This window comes from Cupressus sempervirens, chromosome 6, assembly GCF_028749045.1.
Source record: "Cupressus sempervirens isolate cs-2001-9-10 chromosome 6, ASM2874904v1, whole genome shotgun sequence".
NCBI lineage: Eukaryota > Viridiplantae > Streptophyta > Pinopsida > Cupressales > Cupressaceae > Cupressus > Cupressus sempervirens.
In genome coordinates, this window is record NC_143123.1 from 326,080,511 (window position 1) to 326,103,824 (window position 23,314).

A 23,314-nucleotide genomic window follows, 5' to 3' on the forward strand; every position below is an offset into this window, starting at 1 on the left:
AGGTTAAGAATGCCTTGAAGTATCTCATGATGTGTTTGATGACAACTAGGCGAATCTCCTTTGGGTCACACATAAATTGACTTAAAGCATTAACAACATAGCAAATATCAGGTCTTGTATTTACCAAGTACATAAGAGACCCAATCATCTGTCTGTAAAGAGTAGAATTTATGGAGGGTGATTCTGCTGCTACTTCCTTAAGTTTGTGTAGATTAATCTCCATAGGAGAAGACATAGGTGTGCAGTTCCACATTCCAAATCTCTTCAAGGTGTCTAATGTATACTTTCCTTGATTAAGTATGATGCTGTCAGAGTTTTGCCATACTTCCAGTCCTAGGAAGTAATGAAGGAGTCCTAAATCTTTCATTTCAAATTCTCTAATTAGATCTTTCTTGCATCAATCTATAAGATGATCATCACCTGTTAGTAGTAAATCATCAATATATAATATCAAAATTATCATATCATCTTTATCCTTTTTATAATAGAGATTTGGATCAGCTTCATTCTTAGAGAATCCTAAAGTGGAGAGATACTTATCAATTCTTTCATACCATGCCCTTGGAGCCTGTTTAAGCCCATAAAGAGCTTTCTTGAGCCTGCAAACAAAGACTTTTGGGTTATGAGTTTCCAATCCTTCAGGTTGTTCAAAATATACCTCTTCTGTAATCTTTCCATTCAGAAATGTTGTTTTCACATCTATCTGATGTACTTTCCATCCCTTTGATGCTGCAATAGCTAGGACTGCCCTTACAGAGGTGTATTTGGCAATTGGAGCAAATGTTTCTTCATAATCAATTCCCTCCTGAGAGAATCCTCTAGCTACAAACTTGGTTTCATATTTTTCAATGTTGCCGCAGCAGCATGCTTGATTTTAAATATCCACTTAGAAGAAACAACAAATTTTCCTTCAGGTCTTGGAACAATTTCCTAGACATCATTCTTAATAGTGGATTGGTATTCTTCCGTCATAGCATCCTTCCAAGTTGTATTTTTAATAGCATCTGAAACATTGGTTGGTTTTGATTTAGATAAATCACTCATGTTTGCTGCATAAATAGAAAATCTTTTGGGTCTTTTGCTTTCTCTGAAAGTTCTAGATGGTGCAGTGAAGTCTTGTGCTTCCTCTACAATCTTAATAGCCCAAAGTGGTCTTTTCTTAGGATTTTGAGTTTCCTCAAGATTAAGATTTTGAATTTCATCTTCAATTTCTTCAATGTTCTCCCTCTGAAACTCAGATTCATGATTTTATTCAGAACTAGTTAAATGTGTGGGATCTTTAGAACTAAGGGCTCTTTTGAATGCTAAATCTTCTTCAAATATTACATCCCTACTAAGTTCAATGTTTTTCTGACCAGGTATTAAAACTCTATATGCTTTAGATGTTTCACTACACCTGACAAAAATACCTTTCCTCCCGGAGGGTTATAACTTAGTCATCTTTTCTTTTGGAACATGTATTTATACTAGGCACCCAAATATCCTAAGATGGCTTATATTTGGTTTAACCTTAGAAAAGACTTCCTCAAGAGTTTTATCTCTAAGGTGGGAGTGAGGACTTCTGTTTTGAATATAGACAACAGTACATGAGGCTTTTGCCCAAAGATAATATTCTAAATTTTGATCAAATATCATTGCTCTTGCTGCTTCTATAATTGTTCTATTCTTCCTTTTTGCTACCCCGTTTTGCTGTGGGTTATAAGGAACAATATACTTCCTCTTAGTTCCTGCTTCTTTACAAAAATCTTTAAACAAATTTGAAGTATATTCCCCTCCATTATCAATCCTAAGAGTTTTAATTTTGTGTCCTGATAAGTTTTCAGTGAATGTTTTGAATTCTTTAAATCTCTTGAGGATTTCTTTTGATTCTATACATTTTAAGAAGTAAATCCATGTTTTCCTAGATAAATCATTTATAAAAAGTATATAGTACCAGAATCCTCCAAGAGAAGGAATAGACATAGGTCCACATAAATCTGAGTGGACTAATTCCAAAACATTGTTAGTTTTTCTACTGCTATCATGAAATGGACTTTTGGTGTTCTTACTCAGAGTGCATCCTTTGCATATGCTTGAATGATCTATATTCAACTTAGGTAAGCCAGTAACCATCTTCTCCATAGTTGATTAGGCTTTGAAGTTTAGATGTCCTAACCTTTTATGCCATATTTCGTTTATATCATCTTCATGAATTAAGGCTTGAATAGGTTCTATGTTTAATTCATACAAGTATCCCTTTCTTTGACCAATTAACTTTGATTTCTCAAAATGATGAGTTCTTAGACCAGGTCATTACTTTACCATCCATGAATGCAACATTATGTCCATCATCTTCAAGTGCTATAACAGAGATTATATTCCTTTCTATTCTTGGGACATAGAGTACTCTTTTGAGATGGAGAGAAATACCCAAATTCAGTTTCAAGGTGCAGTTCCCAATTCCTTTGACTGAATGATTGGAATCATCACCTATGGTAACTTTGCCATTAACTTCTTCTGATATTGAGTCTAGTACTTCTTTGTATCCTGTAACGTGTTTGGATGGTCCACTATCAATTACCCATGCTTTGCTTGATATTTCATTTGATAGTGCAGAATACAATACACGTTTCTCAGGAACATAGTTTTCTTCTTTCCTAGTAATGTTTGTATAGTTTACTTGCCGCTTTGTATTCTCAAGGAAATTAGATCTACAGTGTCCAAATTTTTCACTATTTTCACATTTTATTTTGGATAAATCTTTCTTAGGTTTGTCATTTCTTTGATTACCCTTCTTCTTGAAGTGCTTCTTCCTACCTTTATAGGAATTTGTGTTGAGAACATGAAGTTCTTCAACCTTTCTTTGGTGTTGAAGATGGTCTTGAATATACAGATCAGTATATGAAGTGTTATTTATAGTATAATAACTATTCTGGAAATGTTCTTTATCCCCACAACAAATTGTATAAGGCTATAGATGCTAAAAGAGTAGACTTGTATTTTCTGTGTGTCCTTTATCCACATCCTCACCCCTTTATATATGGCAACCAAGAGGCATGTCCTTAGAAAGGACATGACTCAAGTTGGCCCTACTTATAAACTAAACAATATATTCCCAAGATCGGCATTTTTAAGGATATTAGAATTAGTTAGTAAACTAACTATACTATGCAAATATAACATTAATAAATGCTCTTATTGAAGACGCTGATTAGATCATACATAGAAGGTATTTAAGAGGTTGATCCTCTCTAAGGATCTACAAGCTTTACAAGATCTGATGATTTGTAGTTCAGACCAGTCATTATTATTAGAGTTATAAGGAATTATCAAGAGTGACAACCAACAGATAATTAATACATCAACAACAATCAATACACTGTCAGATTAACAATATTATCAAAAATAACAATAGGCATCATATGTTGACTACACCATCTTTCCCAAAAGAAACAGTTGTCTTCTAGATGATAAGTATACATCAAGTAATGTTTGGGAAAACTAATGACAAGAGTGCAGACAATGACTTGTAGAACGCAAACTCAACATTGTAATGTATTTCAAAAATCAAATGGGGGGTTGGGGACAACTTCCCTAGCAGGGTCAAGGGACAATGCTCCAAGTAGGGTTGAGGGGCAACACCCCTAGCGGGGTCCTGGGGCAACACGTAGGGTGCTCTATTTGACATGATACAGGGCAGTGTCGAGGAGCAACACCCTCTACACCAAGACCAATTTAACACCTTTAGAACCACACATACCTCCATGGTGCACCTTATATTAATGACTTTTGAAGATTGCAAAAATAATGTTGAAGGAGCCACAAAATAGAGATTTTATGCAAATTTGTGATTAAGTTGTACTCTCCCATGAGATTTTAAGTTCATCAGCTTTGTAATAAAGTTATCTCTCTATGTTGATGACATTATCGAAAGGGAAAAAAGAATTGTTAATTTGGGAGAGCGAGAGTTCTAGACGTGTTTTGTTAAGGGCTCCTTAGTTGGCAGAAAAAGAAGTCCTTTGCAAGTGGTAAATGAATATTGATATCTTGGCCTTGATTTTCACAACAAACTCAGCTTGGAGACTTGTAGGACAAAAATGATACAAGGGAGACAAAAAGCTTAAACTTATCGCAAAACAGATACAAAAAGGCTTAATTATGGAATAAAGTAAGAAGACCCTATTTGTGTTGTTTGTCATGCCATTGGTAGTATCTGAGTTTGAATTTTTGGGTAACTACACTGCAACATTTAAATGGAGACAAATGGAGGTTGCAAAACATTTAATTGTAAACAATTAAAATAAAAAAACTCTGGTTCCATATGAGTGTTTTAAGTGAGGTTTGTGCCTTTCATTGGAGGCATTGATTGTGATCTATTTATTGCTATGCCTGGTATATTACATACATAAAATAATAATACAGATGGCAGTGTGTACCAATATAAGAGTAAAATATATCTTATTTGCTCATGAATTTATTACAGAGAAGAAGACCAAAGATGGTCAACCAAGATTTACAATTCATTTAACTATACACTACTCTCTTACTTGGCAATACACAATATATTTAAAGGACGTGATGGTTGCCAAGAGAGGCACAACTATCAACCAACCCATGCTTACAACTACCTAAGAGTGACAACCAACATATATTAATGCATTGACAACAACAATACATTGACGAATTAACAATATTATCAAAAATTACAATAGGCATCATACGCTGACTAAATCATCTTTCCCAAAAGAAAAAATTGTCTTCTAGATGACAAGTCTACGTCAAGTAATATGCCCATGGTGTTCTCCTTGACATGTTATAGGGCATTGTCGAGGGGCAACGCCCTCAACACTAAGACCTTAAACACCTTTAGAACCACACATACCTCCATGGTGCACCTTATATTGACGACTTTTGAAGATTGCAAAAATAATGTCAAAGGAGCAAAAAAATAGAGATTTTATGTAAATTTGTGATTAAGTTGTACTCTCTTGTGAGATTTTAAGACATGTCACTTCACTATATGCTTAAGTCATGTGGAAGGATGACATTGAGATGAATGTGCAACGTATGACCCAAAAGTTAGTACCACATGCTAAGGATCCATCCCATACATCCAGGTGGCATCTCCATGTATGGCTTGCAACAGTCAATCATGTGTAGCTTGGAATTCACATACAACTTAGATATTTGCCCTTTGTATATTCTCCTCAGTTGTCCATATGGTGTACTCCCCACGTATGACCTTGTATTTTATGGCCGCTGCACTCTTAAGTATGATATGATGCTACCATACAACTCAATATCATTCTCTTGGCGTAGCTCCTCATAGGACCTTCGTGGCATCATGTACGGGTTCACTTTTCTTCCTTCATACGATGTGGTTACTCTATCATACCACATGATTTGATGCTTCTAGTATGACTTGATATCTTTCTCATGTCTCTCCTTGTACGACCCTTTTGGCACCAAGTACGACTTCACTTTTCCTCCATATTGTTTGGTCACTTGATTGTACGACTATGACCGTGTGTTTCTTTTTTTGACGTACAATGTGATGGATTTTTTGTTTACCGCATAGATTAATGATTAATGCACACAGACAATGAACAAGAACAACATAACTCCTATTATTCGTATATGCCAAGACATTACATTATGCTACATAAGATGATTTACAATGATCCCAGACGGGGTATAAATACTTCCTGCCAAACCTTCCCGAAGGGGTCCATCGGCTACATAACAATACTAATCTATTTGTCGGCTACAAATCTTTATCGACGACATGAACCCGTCGGCTACACAGTATCTACCGACGACATGAACCCATCGGCCACACAGTTTCTACCGACGACATCATCCCCCCCACAACGGCGCCAAATGTTTACCGCATAGATTAATGATTAATGCACACAGACAATGAACAAGAACAACAGAACTCCTATTATTCGCATATGCCAAGACATTAGATTATGTTACATAAGATGATTTACAATGATCCCAGACGGGGTATAAATACTTCCCGCCGAACCTTCCTGAAGGGGTCCGTCGGCTACATAACAATACTAATCTATCCGTCGGCTACAAATCTTTACTGACGACATGAACCCGTCGGCTACACAGTATCTATTGACGACATGAACCCGTCGGCCACATTTCCTGTACAATTTGTTGATGAATGGTCTGATTTTCTTAGTGGCATACAGTCCATTCTTGTTAGGATGCGAGTTCTCTATGATCTACAGTCCATTTATGTATAGGAACCAGAATCACCCAGGCCTACTCAATACCGGGAGGGGGAGCCCCTACTATCTATAGGCTAGTTGAGGTAGATTAGCCCTACAACTTCTTTATGGGGGGGTAAGGGGGGTGCTTCATTCTATAGTAAAGGTGTTCAACTGTAGGTGTTGATCATTGTGGATAGTTAAGAATCTTCATTAATGGGTCACAACATTACCACCAACAATTAATTTGCCTCTGCATGCACCCTGGGGGTCCACAGCCCCCATGTCCGCGAGGACTATCTATAGTTGATCAATGGAGGAATGGTTCCACCTGTTAATTGCTGTTGGGTCATAGTAATCTACCTTTGCATGCACCACCCTTTATTCTATTATTGCAGTCATATTCGCAAGACGAAGGATGAAGTGCTAGGGTGGGGGCAGGTCACTAAACTAGTCATATGAGCAATACCCTGCCCTCAAATATATTATTGTAACTCTCCCTTTACCTCCCTATAGATAAGTTGGAGGGCTTATCCCTCCCACCCAATAGTTTACCAGCCAAATTCTGTACGTAACTTGGGTGGGAACTCTAGTAATTCCTATAGGTGTTTCCTGCCTTACAAATAATATGGCCCACATGAATTGCCCCTCCACTATTTGATCCCTACCTTATAATAGTGGGGGGCGACTGCATGCATCATGTTACGTATAGAATTGAGAATCATCGCCATAAAATAATAGGGGGCCCAATTCTCTTTATAGTGACTCTACCTGCTCCTTAGAATAGTAGGGTGAACCATTCAAGTGAGTCACAACCTCAATTCTATAGAGGGGGGTGACCCTCTGCATGCACCACCAACTATATTCGCCAAGTAATCGATGGTTGTAAAGTGCGTAACAGATAGCACTAGCTCCTGTCGGGCATTGGTACCAGTAGCTTCGGTAGCAGCTCAAGGACTTGGTGGAGAAGGATACTTGATGCTATTATATATGTGTCAACATCTGTGAATAAAGGCCTGTGTGGAACCACTCTATGGGGCCTTTAGCTACATGGAGCATACTGTGATTGCTCTTTGATTGATGCCTATACCCAGGTGCTTATATTCTATCTCAATGGAATTCCACACAATAGCTTGGATTTTCCTTGGGTTATACCTCATTTGAATGCCCTACCCTCAGCATGCATACCCCTTGCAACATAAAATCTCCTAGCCATGTACAACCTACTTTGGTACTGATGATGTTTTACTTTGTAGTGCTTTGGTGTCTTTTGGCTGTACAATGAATGTAGAGCCCCTATAGGCTTGATTTTCATAATTGCTTGGCGATATATTTTGTTGTTTCAATCCTGTAGACTCTTCTAGTGTGAGTAGTACTTGTGTGCTTCTAGTCTTCAAATTATATGGACACTCCTTATTGAATGACCCATCACTTGGCAAAATTTGGAAAACATCATTTTAGGACAGTTACCTTCCACGTGCTCTTCAATTTTGCGCAAGGTACACCATAGTTCATTGCTTTCTTTCTTAGTTCCTTTCTTGGTTTTCAATTCTTTTATCATTCTTATCATATCTTGCCTAGAGCTTGGACTGTTGTCGATTAATTATTGCTACTGCCCTCTATGCTTTTGTCACCATTTGCGTTCCTTTTTTCTTAGGAGGATGTCTTGTTTTCACTGTCTATGTCCATCACCCGATTATAGGCATCAACATACAAGGGTGGAGGCATCACTTTCATCTTTTTTGTGTATTCACTTTCATCTTTTTGCATAATGAGGGAATCAACCCCTCAATAAGGTACCTCTTCTTCAACTTGTTGGTTGTTGATCCTCTAACCTGGCTAACAATTGCTTGAACCTATGATTCTAAACTTATACATTTTCATTCTTCCCTTGTTTGGTATCATAAATTTCAAGGACAATCTCATTTTCATCTCGTAGAAATTTAAACTCAGCCTTGAATGCCTACTCGAGCACATCTCAAGAGGCTATGGATGAAGCATCTAGTTCTATGAACTAGTTGATGGCTGTACCCCATAGCATTGTTGGAAACACTTTTAACCAATAGTCCTTGTGAACTTGATTGTTTGCTACCCAGATAGTCTTGCATATCTTCTAGTGCCCCATAGGATCTTTTGACTATTTTTGTTAATCCACTTTTTTACGTGTTTGAGAAGTCACCATCTTTCTTGTCTACTTGCTACCTTGTGTGTCGGAGTTGGGTGGACTGTTTTGACTAATATATTTCAGTATTTTCCCTGCACTCTTGGCCATCCTCTACACGTCCACCTTTAACGTTCCCAACACCTTGGGTACTTTTAAGCTTTGACTTGTACTTGTGCTCCCTTTGTATGAGGGTCTTCAATTCAAATCCTTTGTATATGGGTTCTCCTAAGATGGATAGATTCTCAATGTAATGCAGTATGTCTGTCAGTCCAAGGTTTGCTTCTTTGCGTTCTTCGTCTAGTGTTGATTGTATGAAAGGGCTCCAACTTAGGAATCGACCTATTGGATTTTCCTCCAATGTTTCTTGTAATATTTTCCTTTGTTCTTATTATTCAAAAATCCTTGAAGATTGTCAAACCACTTGGTCTTGACAACCTTGTGACCTCTTCTCACTTTTATTGGGATCTAAAGGCATGAATCACGCAATGCTGACCTGATTACTTTTAAGACAATGATGCCAAATGTTTATTGCTATCTCTGGTACATTAGATATGTAAAATAATAATGGATGACAACGCGTACTAGATATAGGAGTAAAATATACTTTATTTGCTCATGAATTCATTACTGAGTAGAAGACCAGAGATGGTCAGCCAAGGATCACAATTCATCCGACTATACACTGCTCTCTTCCTTGGCGGTACAAATTCATATCTAAACTTAAAGGACGTGATGATTGCCAAGAGAGACACAATAGTCAACCAACTGCCGCTTACAACTACTCAAGAGTGACAACCAACAGACAATTAATACATTGACAATAATTAATAATTTAATACTTGGTCTTGTGTTTCTTGATGGGATTGTGTGCAAGATTTGATATCGACCTCTCGGATCATACTCCATGATCCATCATCAGGATGAGAGAGTTCAATAATTCAAAATGTTGATGTCAAAACTTGCACACAATCTCATCTAGAAGCACATCAACAACATTCATGGGTTGTGGAAATCTGTTATCTTTAATCAATACATTGATGGATAACCAATATTATCAAACGTAAAAGTAGGCACTGTATGCTGACTACATGATCCAAATTTTATTTAAGAGAATAGAGAGCATTAAGCTGCATTATGCAAGATGATTGTCTAATATTTCCTTGAACTTTGTTAAATGTTTGATGGGATGTCAAGTATTTGGTGTTGTGATATTCTACTATGTGTTGTTTTACTCTTTTGTTTATTTCATCAATTATTTGAGAAAACATCCATAACATAAAACCTATGGTATTAGTTACACCATAATGTCTCCTTTCAGAATCACCTTATTTCACAAATCCAAATTGAAATAAGAGCAATAACGTTATTAGAGATATAAGTCTTACTCGAATAAGATGAGATAAGCTGTATAAATATTAAGTCTGATTTATCATATCAGGTTGATCTCTTAGATTGATCTTCAATATGAAAAATTCTGCTCTCAAAATCTGAATAATACTCTTTTATTGTTGCTCGTTTTTGCTTGGAATGAAGTCTCCTCTATACTTTATTGGCGAAAGGTTCACCACCTTTCATTATAATTGAGTCACTACTTTTCATTGTTGCCTTTGTGTAATGACCTGTCTCCAGACATTCTCCATTTTTACCTTCCATTTATATGTTATACTTTAAAAAATCTATTCATATCCCTCATTCTGACATAATACTTCTTTTTATATTGTAATAAGAGAAGAGACACGTCTTTTCATTTAATTTGTATATTATATTATTATTTATTAATACAATATTATTAATATTAATTCATTATAACCTATATGCTTAATATATTAATATTTATTATTGTATAAAAGATAATAATAGTTGATATATATTTCTATACATATTATGTTATTATTATTTCAATATGTATATGTCTATAATGATATGTTATTATATAAAATATATATTATAATTTATATTTAACCTTAATATTATTATATGTATTTTAGATTTAAATATATCCAATAGTATATATTAAAGATATTTAATATTATTTATCTTATTTATTATAAATAATATTTGTATTTTAAAATAGATAATAATAATTACTATATTATTTTAATAATCTAATATTGGTAATTAATCCTTATTTCCTATAAAACCCATTCTGAAATTGGGGACATCACACTTTGAGAATAATATATTATTCCCCAAATTGCTCTCCCTTAGATTTCCTCAAACAAAACATTCTCTCCTATGTATCTTTCAATGTGGGGGAGAGTCACATTTCTTCATCGTGGCTGCCCTTTGCAAAGTCACAACCTCCACAATTACAACCCTTTGGATGAGTCACAACCCTTATCATTTATGCCCTTTGCAAGGGTTAGAACTCTTCATAATTGTCCCTCTTTGAAAAAGATAAACCTCTTCCTACTTCCCAATTTCTTTTGTATAGTTGTATCAGTGCCCATTTTGTTGTGTGTTGTCCGAAGATCACTTTCTTTTTGGGGTGGATGACGTTGTCAGACAATTAGTATGATTAATGTTGGTTGGTGTTGATGAGGGCTAGGTACTTGGACAATGATTGTTGACGGTTGGTACTCACACCCCTTTGACACCTCTATATATTCTCATAGTTCTATTGTTTCCAATTTTTTTGTTCATATTTCGGTTGATAAGTCTTGTTGTTTAATCTTGGTGCAAGTTTAACTATTTGACATTTGTTAACTGATGGCGCACAATATGCCGAGAGTTCCCAATGTTGAAACTCGGGCTTTGATACCAAATGTAACGCCCTGCCAGGGAACCCAAAAGAAATTAACCTATTATGTCACTAAGTTTGCAAAACATTTTTTTTTTAAAAGATTAAAACAACAAGAGATAACATAGTGGAAGCAATAACTCACATACATACATAAGCAATATAATAACAGCTGCATCTCTCAAGGGTTCCATGGCATTGAATCACATACATAAGTTTTATTAAGATTAAATCTGATACATAACAAAGTCGACATCATATGATAACCATAAGTACAAAATCAAATGAAATAATATACAAGTACATAAGATGCCACATGGCATAACCAAAATGCATAATCATCCTCTGTACATACAAAGGTAATTGGAAATAGATCAGAACAAGATGTTGTTATAGGATGCAGGAAGACAAAAATTAGTAGCAGTGACATTGCATACGATAGTAGTGATGAATCAAAATACGATAACATGACAAATTGAGCATTAGGTGATGTGACTTACAACAAGCCTGGAATCCAACTTTTTGAATGGGAGTACAACATAAACATAATACTAGGAATATTTAGATGATGTTATAAGAAGTTTCATTATAACATTGTGGAGATTAAGCATGAAGAACAATCAAACACCCTCTTAGCTAATGTAGATAAGATGTTTTGAGAAAGAGATTGTATTACTTCATTTGATGGAAACAGAGGAGTGAAGTTGGCGAATGGACCCATTGAGCAAGCTTATACTTTGCATAAATTGTAACGAAATGATATAGATTTTGTGAGTTGCAAAGTCATTGTTCATGCTCAAATGCTAATATAGGTGTTGACCAACTAAAGACTCAACTTCCTATTGGCTGATGAAAATAATATATCAATCACAAGCCCTTTGTGTAGAATATAATATGAAAAACCAAGAAGCATAAGAGATTGCATTCAAGGAAGAAAGAAATTCATGTGTGTATCATGGGATTAAAGAGTGACTGAAAACCCTGTAAAATGGAGTAAGTGGGAATTTTACATTGTGGGGGGAATTGATTCCCATTGTTTGACAAATGCTTATATGGAGACGATTTTCGGATTTGTTGCATGTGGACCCTCACTGGAGCAACTTGTATCAATAATGTTTATGTGTAGATAAGTATTTCATATATTTGAGTATTACATTTATCTATTTATGTTTCTATACATACTAGCTATTTGCCTTGATCTTTTCCTTTATGTCTGGAATGTTCTTGCAAGAAAAGAAGGTTGCTAGTTTACACATGCCACTAAACATTGTGCAAACACAAAGAAGCTTTGATCTAGAACTCATTAAGTTGGATAAAGTGAGACTCTTGAAGCGAATACCTTTGATGATTGAGATAACGAGTATCCTCTCATTGAGAGGGAGGCTGACACTTCTTCAAAGGCAATATAGGAGCTTAGAAGATTGATATTTAGAGGGAGTCTAAAAATACATGTGTATGACTGCATGATTTGATGGCTCGACTTGTCACCTAAAGGTTGAAAGATTAAAATCAGATTCAGAGGGAGTCGGCATCCTTGGGTGAAGAGAGTCTCAAAGGGAGTAACTACAGGACTTGACTTCCCAGGATCATTGTTCAGAGGGAGAATTTTTGAGGTGCAATCCTTTGTGAATGATGTCTTCTCTATGAGGGGAAGTTCTAAGTAAAATTCCTTGTAATGCATTCTTCTCTGTGAGAGAGAATTGAGGTGAAAGCCTTTGTATCACCCTCTTCAAAACAAATGGTGATGGATTCAAAAAAACTTGTCAAAAATAGTGTTCAAACTTCGTCTAATGATTCAAAATAATTTCTAACTTCTTAGGAATGATTTAAAATTCATTTGGATGCAACAAAAAAAGAATAGAATGGTTTAAAAAAATGTAAAATCAAACTCAGCAGACCTACCTGGGAATGTGATTTTTCTTACAAAACTGATTGAAATTCATGTTAAATCCACTCGAATCCACCTTCAATAGCTTTCAATAATCTAGCAAGGGCTTGGAAGCAACTTTTCCTCCTTCACTCAAAGACTAAATTGCTGTAAGTGAAAAATTGGCATAAAAAATGCCATTTTGTCTGTTTTAAGCCTGAAATTGACGTAGGGGCGAGCTTTTCCGGCATGTGGAATGGGCAATTTTTTCTGTGAATTACTCGCAGCCTTGAAAAACTCTGCAAGTAATTTCCATTCAGCGATTAATCGACGAGTTTGCCATCTATGATTTAGTATATTGATGATAATTTTATGATCATGCACTAGCAGTAACCTTAAAATGGAAGATGGAGGCTTTTCTACTGCAGCTTTCCCTTCCAAATAATTATTTAAGCAAGTACAAGGTGGAAATGCAGCCGTAAATGAGGATCGATAAGTACCCCAGGTATTCCCAATTATTCATACAAGTCCTGATTAGTTTCCTAAGTTCTATTGCTAGGTTATACCAAACTTTAACAAGATGCCCACAATGCTCCAGCATGGTGCTAAATTGTGCATAATGTTGGTTTAGTCAGCAAATTCCGAGATTGACAAATTATCATATCTTTATGCAAAAATAAGGCTGAATAATTTTCTTATCATTTTCTGATGCAGGAGGCTCTTGATATGGCTAGATCTATGGGTGTACAGGCTGAATGGATGGAATGAGGTTCCCTTTCTGATACTTACAGTGATATATACAGTTTTCATGTGGAGACTACAGTCTCATTCATAAAAGACCAATGACGCAAATCACAAATGGGAATAACATGCTTTTGAGTTTTTACTATGATGCTATATATTCTAGGTGTTGAATTGGAAATGAATAGGTTGGTTTGTCTTTTAAAGAATATGTCTCTTGGAGAGCAGAAAGCAAGTGTATTTGGTGGCTAGTGGGTAAATCAGTTCTATTGTATGTTTACATCTTCATAGATCTATTGCCTTTATGTTTTACATTCATATTGTTATACAGTTCCTCAAACATCTGTATGGTCATTTTGTGATATTTTAACTGCTTGTAGGCATGACATTTACATATTTATGTATGATTCATTGTAAATGCCTACAATACTGAAAATTTTGAATCGTTCATGTCAGTTTGATGATGCAGATTCTGGGAAAAGGGTCTTCATTGACCCTCTTAGTGAACTTATATCGAAATCTCCTCCTCCAAGTCCCGAGGAATCGGAAAGGCTTTTGGACAAGGCAATACTACAGGGAGCTTCTGGTGAAGCTGTAGAAATCGCTTTGAAAGAATGGAGTATTTACAAGACACTCATGATGCATAAGTATAGCTGTGCAAACACAATTACTTTATCTGCAGTATGTTTAGCTGCTTCTTTACAATTTTTAAAATAAGAAGTTCGAATAAGTTCTTTATGTATTTGTGAGGTGATTAGATTTTAAATTAACTAACTTCATTAATACCACTTATGATGTGATTTTGCAGACATCTGATTTCATAGCCAAAAGTATCAAAGGTTCGATTAAACATTAAGATGTCATTGTTTCTGACTGCTCTTACAGAAAAAAGATGAGATTTTATTTTGAATTTGCATTTACCTTTATGGAGAGTTATCTTTTATGGAATGTATGATAAGTGGTCTTTGTTATGCTGCAGGAGGGAAATCTGCAACAACTACGCATTTAGAAGAACTGGACAATCCAGAGAAGAATGCCGAAGAAGAAGTTAAAATTATTTCACAACAAGAGTATGTTAGGCGCCTTTGTGAGATGAATGATGAAATAGCTCAAGCTTGGCAACAAAATGAACGTGTTACTGCTCTCAGATTGTCCATTAAGGCAAGAACTCTATACTCCATTCTTTTCGAAGATGAAATATGATATATGACATCTGGCATAGAAGCAGGTGATTTCTGAAAATTTTAGTTTGGCTTTTGTTACAATGTACAAGATATATATTTTGAGCGAATTTCAAACAGAGAAATTTCAAAGTAGAAGTTTCTCAGCCATAAACTTTCCAATATGACCTAAAAGTTGAGCAGTACATGCAAGAATAGATATGTCTCATGTCCTGTGACCTGAAGTAAATCAGTTTGTAATTGGTTCACATCACCATTGTTGTATGTTCAGTCTAAGGCTTACAGATAAGTAAGGCAAGTAGTATGGGGTTCTGCAAGACATGGAAATTTTTTGTGAAGGACTTGGGAAGATGCAAGGGGGCAAAGAAGATCTTCATATGTTGTCTCTAAATATCAAATTACAGATATTCATGCTGGACCAAGCCTTCCCTTCAGCATATGTGATAGATTCGGTTAAGATTCCAAGACCGAAACCGTCCTGGAAATGGTAAAGAATAGATAGCTATCACAGTGACTTGTATATAAGAAAAACGTGACCCAATAATACCCATTGGCCACATTGGAGTTGCATAATTAGTATACTGACTTGTTTATTTCTTTGGAGCTTTCTATGTTGGTTTTCTAGGAAGTTTTCCTTCTGAAAGAGTCTTGGAGGGCAGTTGAGTGGTGAAAGAGGTTGGAGGTCAAAAAAATTGCAGAGCCAGGAGGTGTTTCGAAAGTAGGGAATAAACTACTTGAGATGCAAGCCAAAGTAGATATCTTGATGGCTATTTTCCATGACCTTGTGAACTTGTAATTTTGTAACCTCACATTCTTGGTGGTAGTGGATCAGAGGCACAGCCCCACTTGCTCTGGTTCTTCCCAGTTTAGCTTTCTCTTGGGATAATCTTGTGTGTTTTAGCATGCATTCGTGTCGATACATCTTGTCTTCTATTTGTTTGCATGTTCAATTCTCATTCCTCTATGTAATTCAAATACAATTTCTACACCTTTTAGTTTTTATGTATTTGCAATGTGCATAGATATAGCATTCAAACTTTTACATAAATTGCAAAAATCGACAGTAGACTTAATTATATTTGTGTTGCTCAATTAGACACTAATATAATTTGGCTAATTTTGGATCAGATTAGTTATTAAGATTTTCACATTTTCGAAGTGTGGACTGTGGTGCTATGACTTGAAGTTGAGGTCATTGATTAGATTGTTAAAGGAAAGAGGTGAGGCAACTTAGTATCATTGCAATAGGGCATCACTTTAAGGAAGAAGAACTGTCAAGTTAGGGAGCCTCAAGGAGAAATAAACCAAGAGAATGAATAGCGAGAAGAGAGATTCCAGACGTTGGGAAAGCTTGACAGGCTGGAAAAGACCTTGGAGACACTCTTTGGCATGCTTGGGATTGTATTGGAAACCTGCAAGGCTCAAGAGGAGGCAAGGAAAAACAAACCTGAAGACTAATAAGTTTTACCCCTAGGAAAATCCAATTATTCCCCAACTCAGTCACCTTTTGAGGCTAAAGCAAAGGTGGACTATACAACCAATGATGTAAAATGGCAACAGTATTGGCTGTCACAATTTGAATTATATCTCAGCTTGCACAATATATGTGAAGAACATCACATTTCTTTTCTGTCATAACTTTTCTGTTCATGGATGTCACACATGTTCTTTGGCTCAGAAGAAGGTATCCGCTTTAATTAGGGGAGCTGCTTTCCAAAAGCTGATCAAGTCTCAGTTTTATTGTATTTTCTACTAGGGAAAGCATGCAATCAAATTACAGTTTTTACAGGTGATGGTAGGGACACAGTGTATAAGAGCATGTCATTGAATTCTTGGAACAGGCAATCCAAATGGGTTGGGCTTTGGATACACAGCGCCAAAATTTGTTGGAAAGTATCTCAGACGTTTGTTGGCATTTTAATTTGCACTTTTTAGTGCAAGACAGAAAACTCAGATTTTGAATTAGGGGGAGCTCCTTGTAAATAAAAATGAACCTACTATGAACAATAGGTTCTCGCAATTTACAATTTTTACAATATCTTTTTTAAAGATTTCATGTTCTTGCTGAGAAAACTTAAAATGTGTATCTTTTTGGGTTAGATGAAGGTAAAAGGTTGAGATGCTCTTTTCAACACAAGGCAAAGGACTTTATGTTATCTGAATGAAAATGAATCCTAAGACTAGATGCTTTTTATATTTAGTTAGAAACAAAGACTAATCAATGCAAGTCACAGAGATTGGATAGGTTCAAGCACAGACACAGTGTATAAGTTAAAACACAATAGCTGCATTTAAAGCCACAACTATCTAACAAACACTTGTTGCAATATAAAACTCCAACTAACTGTTTCAAACTGGCAGAACAAATTATGGAACAATTGCATCATGAGACTTGGTAGTGCTGGAACAAAATAAATTTATAGCAATGTTACCTGGAAACATTTTTCCACTCTAAATGCACCCATTTTGGAAAACGAAATGCTATGTGGAAATAATTAGTTGATTGTTAGTTTTCGGGAATTTACATTCCCGTGGATAGTTTATCAAACAGGAATACATAGCTTTATAAGCCACATGACTGTAGTGAAAGGAATTATCGAATTTAATTAATAAAAACATTCACTGTTTTTTCAAATTTGGTATCAGAGCATGTATAGTTTCTGTGCTTGTGATTTGTGATGACGCGAAACATGAGCTGTTTCAGTCAGACATAATGCAGATTTATTAGTTAGAACATTCAACAACAATATACAGTTTGTCTGTGTTTGTAGATTGGTTCAGTGAGGCTATATTATATTACAAATGCTCACTTTTTTATTGTCTGGAGATTGTATTTGAAGACACGGGAGAAGGAGAATCAGCACTCCAGCACTGGAAGGATAGCCATGCTGTCCAAATGCCACACAGCCAAAATAATGATGAAGAATGCACACAGCCAAAATAATGTTAAGGATTAATCTTATGGTGGCAGTTGGTAGTGGAGTGGCTGAAGGAACGAAATGAGCATGGCTGTGGAGGTTCAAGTGTTCACTGAGTAGGGAAATGACATAGGGTTTATTGCGAATGTAATAATTATGCTGCAGAGTTTGGAACTTTCTCTTCCGTAGTCGCCTTTCTCCTGCCTTCTCCAATGCTGTTTGTGACATTACGATCTGTTACTTGCCCCATTTAAAAATCATTTAAGGGCCTCTTGCTGAGAATGTGGAGATTGATGAATGGTTGTTTGGTGTTGTCATCAGCATCCTTGTATGAGACAATGTAGATTCAGTGAGTATCATTTGTCTTGAAATTTTTGTTGATGGATGATTGTTTATGTGAATGGCATTATATTATGGAATAGGTTAGAGATTTTAAAGGGAAATACAAACTTAGTCTTTAAAGCTGTTTGGTTTTCTCTTAGGTACTAAGATAATGGATAAATTGACCACTATTGCCAAATTTGAAGGGTCTGAATTTCATACATGGAAAATTAAAATACAATTGCTTTTGATTGAAAAAGATCTTTGGGGCATTGTGAATGGAATTGTTACAAAACCTCGAGATGCAAATGAAGCAACAAATTGGATGGCTAAAGATACATTGATTAGTCTTGGTTTATCAGATGCATATTTGCATCACATTGATTTAACAAAGACATCAAAAGAAATATATGATGGGTTCAATGTTTGGTTTGGTTCACAAACCTCTAGTGCCAAAATGTCCATAAAGCAGAAATTGTTCAGGTTGAAGATGAATGAGGGAGATAATATTGTTCAACATACAAGTATATTTTGCTCTCTCCTTAATCAACTTGCAGGTGTAAACTCCAAAATTGATGACAATGATGCCAAGGCGATCTTACTAAGCAATATGCCATCAAGTTTTGATCATATTGTTTTAAATTAAACAAAATGAGTTCTAGTTTGGAAACAATAATTTCTTCTCTAATTGATGAAGGAAGCAAGGTTAATAAAGGTCATCAAATTGCTGAGGAATGTGCATTGGTTGCAAGGAAAAAGTCTTACTATTGAACTAGAAAAGAATTCAAATGCTTTTATTGTCCTAAAAATGGACACGTACAGATGGATTGCATTTAGTGGGCCAAAGATCTCATCGATGGAAAGTTGAGGAAAAATACAAATTTTGTTGCAACTGAAGGTGAGACTCAATTTTATGGATTTGCAGTACATACAAATGACTCGATGGTCCACCTCATGATCCAGGAGTTGATACAAGATTTGTACTTTAGAGAATATAAGACATTACAAAAAGTTGGAAGGCAACAAAGGTAGGAGGATTTTCATCATCTCAAGCTAGCTTATTGCTTAGAGATGATTATTGCATGAAAAGCAACTTTCTGTGTCCCTGTAAAGCCTATTCTTGGCAGATTTGTCTCTGAAGAGAAGAGGGGGCTTTACTTATTTGTGTCCCTAAAGAGAAGAGGGGTTTTGGCAATATGATTGTCTTTCCAAGGAGCGATGGGGGCAGGATTTGTTTATGATTTGTCAAGCACTTGAGGAGGTATTAGATACACTTGGAGATGTGGACTTTTGGAGGAAAGGCATCTCATGAGCAGACATATCAATGATGATTGTTTCCATAACACTGGAGAAGGTGTTAGACACATTGGGAGGAGATGTGGACTTTCAGAGGAAAGGCGTCTCATGTGCAGCACTGGAGGAGGCATTAGACACACTTGGAGATGTGGAATTTTGGAGGAGTGGTGGGAACACTCATATTATAAAGGAAGCTTCAGGATTTATGGTCATGAGATCCACTGATGTGATCAGTTCCATATTTCTTGAGCGAGTGAGGAGGACTGGTGAAGGTACTTCGTCAAAATCTCCAGAGGGTTGAATTAAAATCCTTGCAACTTCCACTCTTCTTTGGAATAATGTAATAAGGGAGGGAATGTTGGAATATTACATTAAGTAGTTGAAATCTAGTTTAGATTAATAAACAAATGTACAGTTGATTGTTAGTTTTTGGGAAGTTACATTGCCGTAGACAGTTTTTTAAACAGATATACATGGCTTTATAAGCCACATGACTGTAATGAAAGGAATCATTGAATTTAATTAATAAAATATTCGTTGTGTTTTTCACCAACATTTCCAGGCTGTCCCCCATGAACTAAAATTTCCGGAAACCATCCTAGAAACTTGGCAGCAGTTAGTAGAGGTTTCAAAACCATTGACTGTCCCTGGGACGGTTGGGGATGGCCAAACTGCCCACCAACCGTCCCAGGGATGGATGGTTGTTTCTGGTGGGGGGGGGACAAAAGGTAAGATAACTTATTAAGAATATTTGCAATTTTTTTAAATCTTACATGGGCCCCACACCTAAGGCAACCCTGATATCAAATCTTATGCATATGATCTAATATATCAAATTGTGCATTCCTTGCAAGTTTGCGTATAGTTTGGCCTGAGTGAACAGAGTTATACCGGAGTGCATAATCATTTGCTCTTGCTGCTGTTTGAATGTGAACAGAGTAATCTGGGAATTCTGGAAATCTTTGGAAAAATCGTCAGATTGAAACTGTAAATATGAGCAATATTTAGTATTCTCAGACCAAAACTTAGGGGCAACAACATACTTTGAAGTTTGAGATTTTGACTCTTCTTACATCAAATGATATATTGATGCAATGATACTTGAATCTTGATATATGATATGATGCTTGAAGTCTTTAACTTTTCATTTTGTTGAAACTTGCAGTCTTTGCACTTTTTGATATATGATATCACACTTTTCATTGTTTCGATGATCTATATATATGAACATATGAAATTGAGATTTGAACTCTCATTCAATTCATTTGTTGCTATCCTATGTTCTTATTCTATGATGATTCATTTAATGCTATGTTCTATGATGATTTTCTGAATGATCATTGAATTTACATTTATAGATGTTATGATGTTGCTTTGATGAATGTTACATTGTTATATAATTGATAAATGTATTTAAAATTTCAGATTTCCATATATACATATAAATCCCCTGTCATTCCAGTTCTGGGGGAAAAAAGGTCTCCGAAACCTGTTTCCCCATTCCCTCGTCCCTCTGTCCCAGAAACTCAGTTAACATTAGATTTATAGGGATTTGTATAGTTATTACTCACAACTTGACTTATTTTCAGATAAAAACACCCTGTTGTTAAAAGATTACAGAATAAAAATCATCCCAAGTTATTCAAGGGAATTATCTAATATATTCTATAAATTTATATAATCAGATTTCCACAATCCATTATAATGTATCTGTAAGCTTCAAATCCAGAAGCTTACAGATACATATTCTATTAAGTTAGTAAATAAAATAAACCTTACAGAATCTTAAATAGTACCTAAAATATTGCTTTAAATATTTCAAACTATATAGCATACTATATATACAAAAAATTAAATCTATTCCTTCACTGCAAACAATGTATCTTCAATGGCCTTAACGACCAAGCTTGTGCAAATGGTCTTTCAATCACTTATCTCTCTCTCACTTCTCCAATCAGCCCAGATCTGCATAAATGTACCTTGGATTTTGGAGGAGGCAGAAGTGCTGCTTGAGTCTGACACAGAGCCTTGTTGCATTGGAAGTGATTCACTCTATCAGGGAGACCATGGTTTTTGTTAACCAACTGTATGGAGCTGCTACCTTGGATCACGTAAATGCTGACTGGGTTGCTTTGTTAGATATGATAGTTGAGAATGTTAAAATACTAAACTGGTGTGGAATTATTTCTAGGAAAGGAGATATTTTTACATGTGCTTATATTTTGTTGATGCTACATGTGTTCATGTTGTATTAATGCCCTGTTTGTTTCTTTGATTTTCAATTCACAGTTCTTTTCTAGCTGGTCTCAGGACTCTGACACATGTATTTTTTGGCTCACTATTCTATGATACTAGATACTAGATGCACTATGTAGTGATTTGTAATTTCTTTCTTCTGTAGATTTCTCTAGCAGCAAAGGAGGCAAAGTGCCCTGGAGCTCTCATATCTCAAAGAGGATTTTAACTTTAAAGAAAACCGAAATTTAGTTTTTTTGTGGTCCCCCCATACCATTATTAGAATTGGAGGAATCCTTACTGCTTCCCCTCAGTTACCATATATTATGTCTCCGAGGAACTACTTATAATGGAGGTGTTCTACTAGGATATTCATGGAGTTGCAAGGGCTTTGAGATGTAAAACTATTGGAGTTTTTCCGGAAACTGCCCATAACCTTGGGGACACATTGATTCACCATACAGACCCTGTGCCAAGAGGTATTGGAAGAACCAATCTAGTATAATCTGCTTGTTCTATGAATACACTGTTCTTGATATGCACAAATATGAAAACAAACGAGGAGGTGATTGTAAACATGTAAAAGTTTGCCCTCTAGAATGAAGCTGCTCGAGTAAAGAAGGTGGCAAAGACTCGGGAATTAAAAAAAAATACTAAATCAGTGGTCTGATAGATAATACAGAATCAAGTGAGCAGCAAACAGAAATTAGTGCGCATGAATAAAATAATTGTTCCAGTTGTAGTTGCCATTTCTCAAGCAATCATTTATCTTCCTAAGAGATTTTATTTTGAATTATTCGTTCTAAAGAATTCAGATTCAGTAGACCAATACCCCCTACTCGTACAGGTGAAATCAGAGTTTGTATTCCTCCCTTGAACACCACATGAACTTCTACATTTGTCTCTTGGTCACAAACCGTGTATATTTATTCTTGCTTGGTGTATGATATTTAGGTTTGCATCTGAATACCCTGTGCATTCATTTAATCATAATGCCAGATCAATTGAACTTTGAAACACTTTGATACCCAACTGCTATACAGATGCTCTACTAATATATTTTTCTCATAGGTCAGCTACAAGGAAGATAACTACCTCTCAAGTGGTTGGAGCAAACTTGTAAAATTTATTTAATAATCATCATTTATTCATAAATTCAATCTACAAATTAATTATCAGCTTATTGCTTTATTTGAAAATAAAATACCTAGCAATATCTAAACCCCTGCGAACAGGGCTGGTTGACTGGCCTTAATCCAGGCTCATCACAGTCTTCCATCCATTAATTGCTTGTCCTAGAGCAATTTCAAGATGGGATGTTAAAAAAGTTAAACCTCTTTCCATGTTGCATCTTTGAGGGGAAGTCCTTTTCATTTCACCAAATACTCAGGTATGACTTTGTTCCTCAACCTCTTCTCCCTTACATCTAACACTATTTCAGGTTTTAGAATCAATTTGCCTTCATAGTCCAGTTGTGGTAGCCCTTGTGAAGGAACGGTTAACTGTCTACGGGCCTTATTCATAGTCCTCAAGAAAGGGAGGAAGAGCTCACATTCATTCTCTAGAAATGAAGTTGATAAAATGAGCACAAGTACCTCTTTTTGGAAACAATCCTTCTTTTATATCTTTTCAATTGAAGATAATGAGG

At 35.7% G+C, this 23,314-nt stretch overlaps 1 protein-coding gene across 1 annotated transcript in view; it reads left to right on the forward strand.

Moving 5' to 3' along the window:
* The window catches only part of LOC149552483 (uncharacterized), a 395,852-nt gene that overhangs the window by 7,522 nt on the left and 365,016 nt on the right, over positions 1-23,314 (forward strand). The window contains exons 2-4 of the mRNA XM_089788064.1: positions 14,172-14,396; positions 14,524-14,554; positions 14,695-14,876. Coding sequence (XP_089644190.1) covers positions 14,172-14,396; positions 14,524-14,554; positions 14,695-14,876 — 438 coding nt within the window. The remainder of the gene's footprint in view (positions 1-14,171; positions 14,397-14,523; positions 14,555-14,694; positions 14,877-23,314) is intronic.